At 37.6% G+C, this 5,434-nt stretch overlaps 1 protein-coding gene across 1 annotated transcript in view; it reads left to right on the top strand.

Moving 5' to 3' along the window:
• Nucleotides 1–299: 299 nt before the first annotated feature.
• LOC122807763 (ADP-ribosylation factor 4-like) overlaps nucleotides 300–5,434 on the top strand; it is a gene marked incomplete in the record, with an annotated part of 241,869 nt that continues 236,734 nt past the window's right edge. Inside the window, 1 exon segment of the mRNA XM_044078771.1 lies at nucleotides 300–589. Coding sequence (XP_043934706.1) covers nucleotides 523–589 — 67 coding nt within the window.

Raw genomic sequence — 5,434 nt, 5'->3', positions numbered from 1 at the left:
TGTTAGCTAGGAAAAATTACTAAAATTAAGGTGGAAAGAGAGTGCAAGCCTGGCAATACGTACTCAAGATGAAGTCATTCCTCAGCTATTGTGACGAGCAGTACCACTTTAGAATAATCCATGACTTTCTTACAGCCAACGTACAGGTATCAGTTTGCTAACGGGACAGGTCACTGGTTTATCCTATAATGTGCCTGTGTCACAGTACAACATAACAATGTCATGTATACCGATATAATGTGATTGTTTCCGGAGCAGGTTGGGATGTGGTGTAGATGACGTCATTTTGACCGCGTTGGAGCAACAGCTGGAGCTGGATGTGACGTGGCGTACAGGCTATAGGCAGCTCGGAAGCTCTTGAAGGTTTACTTAGGGTGTGGATGTTTCAATCTCCCGTCACTTCTGATTACACTGACTGACAACAGTTGTATCTGAAGCAGAGTGAAACGTCAAGGAGCGAGCTTTCGAAGAAGAACTCTTTTTTATGTGTACTTTTTTTTTTTTGGAAAATTATAGTACAGTATGGGCCTTACTATCTCAGCGCTGTTCTCTCGCCTTTTTGGTAAAAAGCAGATGAGGATTCTCATGGGTAAGTCGGATGTAGATAACTTTTTATGTCTTGAGTTCGTTTGTAATTAACGGGATACTGGACATTTGCCTTCTGAATCAGTAGGTTAAGCCATTCTTTAACCGTAATAGGTGTACTTTGTTAGATCCTTTGGAATAGTTCTATGAGGTTAGATTTTGTTAACGGGGAAGAGCAGAGCGCACATGCGCTAAGCCGGCAGGACTGTGATGCGGAAGTATGATTAACTAAAGTCGAAGAGTGAGACACAGGATTTTCTTTTTAAGCTGTTTTAGCAAGTTGTGTTTCTTTTAACATTCTGAATGATTTAAAACCGTTTGTGTATAAGTTTCAGTTAATACTGATAATGTCCTTAGTATAAGGTAGTGTGTGATATATATATATATATATATATATATATATATATATATATATATATATATATATATATCACACTACCATATATATATATATATATATATATATATATATATATATGTATATGTGTGTGTGTGTGTATGTGTGTATATATATATATATATATATATATATATATACATATATATATTTATAGAGCCATGGAAGTGTATCTTCGTGTAACTGCTTTAGTAAGCAGTGGAAGAAAACTGAATTGGGAATTGACATCTTCCATTAGTAAGCGTCTCCAGTGAAGATTTTTTTTCTAGGTGCAAACTTAGATCTTCGAGCTCATTACAGTAATGACATTACTACCATAATCGGGGCAAAGTCCAAACTAGTCAGGGAACAAAATCTTCAAATCGGACACTTGTTAGTGCTACTAACTTAACCTAAATCCTCTTAATCTGTCATAATTATGAGTTCTTTGACGTAAAAGAGGTGTGCAGCTTTAAGGTCTGTAACGGCATTTTTTTATGAGGGGAAGAACAGCATTTTGAGTCAGAATCAGGGGGACTTTAGACGTGTAGAAGTAAAATTCGTAACAATTCGTTCAACGAAGTCGCATCTAACAGTTTAGTTGGAGTTACGAATAGGGTTCCGTGAAACAAAGCAAGTGATTTGTATGCTTACTGTATGAATTAATTTGTTCACCGGAGTGGTAAAACTAGACTAAATCACCTGGCAACATCTGGAACACATCCAGTTTATTAGACGAGAGCTGTTTTCTGAATGCAGGAAACTAGGTCCTTTTTATAGTTTTACATTTTATTATCATTGACTGTCTCTTATTTTGTATAGTTCATGACTGATCATATTATCTTGGTTAAAGGTTTAACTATCATTGATTTCCGTATGTCGATGAAGAATGAACAGCATGATCAGGTGATGATGAAACTTGAGTACTATTCTCTGAGATTTGGACTGATTCTGCTACATATTAATTACACACTTATTAACTAAGGTATTGCTCCCCTCTTTCCAAGCTGGTGGAGCATATCTTAATGCATCTCCTGAACTCCATCCCATTCCGTATTAGACTCACTGAAAACTCGCACATCTTCAAAACTAAATTAAAAGAGCACCTCCCTTAACACTTGGCTATGACTTTAAACTGTAGTTGGAATGTCCCCCAGCTAGAGCTATGTGTTGCTCTATTTCACTCTGTATTGTTTCTATAAAACCGTCTTAATCCTGGCTGTTTAAAACTAAATCTGTAAACTGTCACTAGGCCTGGTATTCCATTTCCAAGTCTATCCCACTTCTATTCTGGTCTGTCTTTGGACCTTGCCAACTAGCACTACTGCAGTTGTAAGTGATGAACTTGAAACTCTTTTGAACCATCTCTGCACTGAAACCGTAGCATTGTTTAAATATTCGTACTGTGTACTATTTCATGTATTAAGTACTTTTGTAAGTTCTTTTCTTTTACAATATTTTATTGTTAAATACAAACATATAATGTCTTCTGTATTACTGTTATACATAAGTTTTAGTATTTGCAAAGAATGTGAAAATATGATTGTGTTCTTTGACTTTGTATATGGAGTTATTCTTCCCGGGCCTTATGGCCAGCTGGAATTTCCCTGTGGAAAAAAACAAAAAAATAAGTAAATATTTTGTATTGTATACATACATTTTATACCCTAATATTTTCGTACAAGTAGGACAACAATGCCGGAATGGAGTGAAGTGGCCATAGCTATATGGTGCAAGTCAGTCAAGGAGATGTGTGTGAGGCAGGATCTTGTAGGAGTCATCGTTAAGTAATAGTTTCCTGAACAAAACTGAGCTGCATCACTGTTGATATCTACCGTTCTTCAACATTAAATATCTTGTTGCCATTTGTGAAAACACACGCTGAACATAGTCTGCCTTATACCCCAAAGGGGACTTGACTAATAAGTTTTGAGACATTCCCTTGGGGCTAGCAGCTCTGTTGGAGAACTGACAGTAGCTCTTGCCCACCTCACATTTACCTTTAGTCTCCCCTTGTCAGTTTTGCCTTCTGGCACTGAGGTGGGACCTTCTTCCAAGCACATCTCCTCTACCCAGCTTCAGGCCTGCTCTCTGGTCAGCATTTGCCTTCTCCTTTCCCTTTTCTAACAAGTATACATTTTCTTGAAGGTACAGTTCTTACTGTCTGAGTCTTGGCTTAGATTAGCTATATAGCTTCCCCCTACTTAGATGTACAATTGTTTATTCTATGCTTAACCATTTCAGCTGTTTTCAGTCGATGTGAATGTGCATCATGTTGGGCTTTGGAGCCACCTTAGACCACACTGTTTGGGTCTGTGGCCATCTTTGTGTTAAGTAGCCTACCTCTTGCCTTATCTGTATTGAATGACTGATTACAGTGTGGCATATATCATCTTTCTCAAATGCAAAAGTGTCCTATGGGTCTGTTTCCAAAATGTACAGCATGATTCCAGCTGACATCTTACCTGTGGCCATCTCAAATCCTTCTTGCTTGCTGCCCCTTCCCTTCTATAATTGTCACGGTGGTCTTTTAATATATGAAAGGGATGCAGGTGATGTTTCTAGGCATTGTACTGATCCTGGAGCTGTAATGTGGAAGTTTGTTAAAGCAAATTGCCTCTTGTATATACTCTGTAATTAATAATTGACATTGTTCTTGCTTTTTAATACTTATGTAAATATATAAGTATCAAAGCAATTGTATTCTGTGTATGTGACAATACTAATACTAAGTTTCTCTTTGTCATTTTATATTATGTATGTATCTCTTGATGCTTTTCTCCTTGGGTCTCAGCTAAAAAAGGTCATCTGCCCAGTTGGACAAACTCCATCAACAAATGTCAAATAAATAAATAGGTCTTACGAATGCCGAACTTATCATTGAGTATAATGCCCCCTTTGGTATGTATTCAACCAGGCACATCCACCAGTTGGAACATCCACAGAGGTTACTCAATAAAAGAATACATAGTGCAAGTAACGTGTCCAATGCAGACCGCCTCAAGCCCCTGTCCCTGTATTCGGTCTCCTACAAGCTGCTGAGGAAAGGTCTGTGTCTGGCATATAGGGCATTGTCAAAAACCCCATCCTGATGGACCTCCTGCATATTTGTAGAATAGCCCCAGAATTACCGTTCTAAAGATTTAAACCTTGCCTGTGATGCAAGTAGGATCTGTTAGAGAGACAGCTATGTATCCTAGAAGCTACACCTTTTGCTGGAACAGGCTTCCCTTCATGTGAAGCAGAGTTCCTACCTAACCCAATTAAAGTGTAACTCGTACAATTGGATGAGGAACAGAAAATCCATCCCCGGTTTGGCACATGTCTCTCTAATAGATGCAGGCAGCCAATAAATTGCTAATTTCCCAGGCCTCTGCTTGTGAATGTTTCATCTCCCTAGCCCCTGCTTACACTTTTCAAGTGTACCAGAAATTATCAGAGGTTTGGGATGTATGCTTAAAAAGGCCTTTGTGGAATTCATGTCTGTCAACATTGCTTATGATATCCTTCCTGCTTGTATTTCACAGCACAGGAGCAACACCTTTATTTGTCATTTTGTTACATTATTACAGTGAGGTTGTGCATAAGTGTGTTCAGTCTTATTTATAACTAGTGTGTAGAGTAGTGTCTAATGTCAGTTGCAATAATTAACAGTGGAAATACTGTATGTAGTGAAAAAGTGGTAGTGAAGATAAGATTGAGTAGTAATGCATTGAAAAATGGAAAAAAATCCAAGGGCTGAAATAAAGCATGAGAGGATGAATGAATGACTATAGTTGTCTCTACATTAAAGTTTTTGAATGGAAAGACCAGAGAAAAATGTAGGAAGATGGCAGTAAGAAGAGTTATAAACATTTAGTGGTTGTGTTAGGGTACAAGTAATACCACATTTGGATGGTAAAGGTATGAAGTGTAGTCATCAGGTAAGGCTACTTTGTCTGTTTGACACCTTTCTATCGTGTTTGAACTCGGTACTGGCTGGTATCAGATGAGGGGCAGTATGCTACTATGTAAAGTAGAGATGGACTAATGAAGGGAAAAAAAACAGTAGCTAAATAAGGAAGAAATGTGATAAGGACATTAGCAACTATGAACTTGATGTCAAAAGAAGTTTAACTACATAGCCATGTTTTTGAATAATATGATTTCTATTTTTGATAATGTATGTATGTGACGTATTCTGTATTTAACATGGTACACATGTAATTTTAGGCAAGATCAGGTAAGTGTACATGTATCAGTCATTGTGGATCATTTCAGTACAGAAATATCAAGCCTTGCTGCTCTTTACTGTATAACAGGTTGCACACATGCTGTTTATGCTTGCAGATCAGAAGAATCTGGGGTGTATTCCAATTCCAGTGTCGTTACTGGGAGAGAACTAAGTTAGTGGTACCTTAAGTGGATGTAAAAGATCTACATTTACTATCAAAACAAGTAGGGTTGAGGGGTGCTTTATTGTGCAGATATTTA

The sequence above is a fragment of the Protopterus annectens genome, chromosome 7.part1 (assembly GCF_019279795.1).
Source record: "Protopterus annectens isolate FY-2018-M chromosome 7.part1, PAN1.0, whole genome shotgun sequence".
Lineage (NCBI taxonomy): Eukaryota > Metazoa > Chordata > Ceratodontiformes > Protopteridae > Protopterus > Protopterus annectens.
Note: the sequence above shows the minus strand (reverse complement) of the source record. Positions and strands in the feature narration are given on the sequence as shown.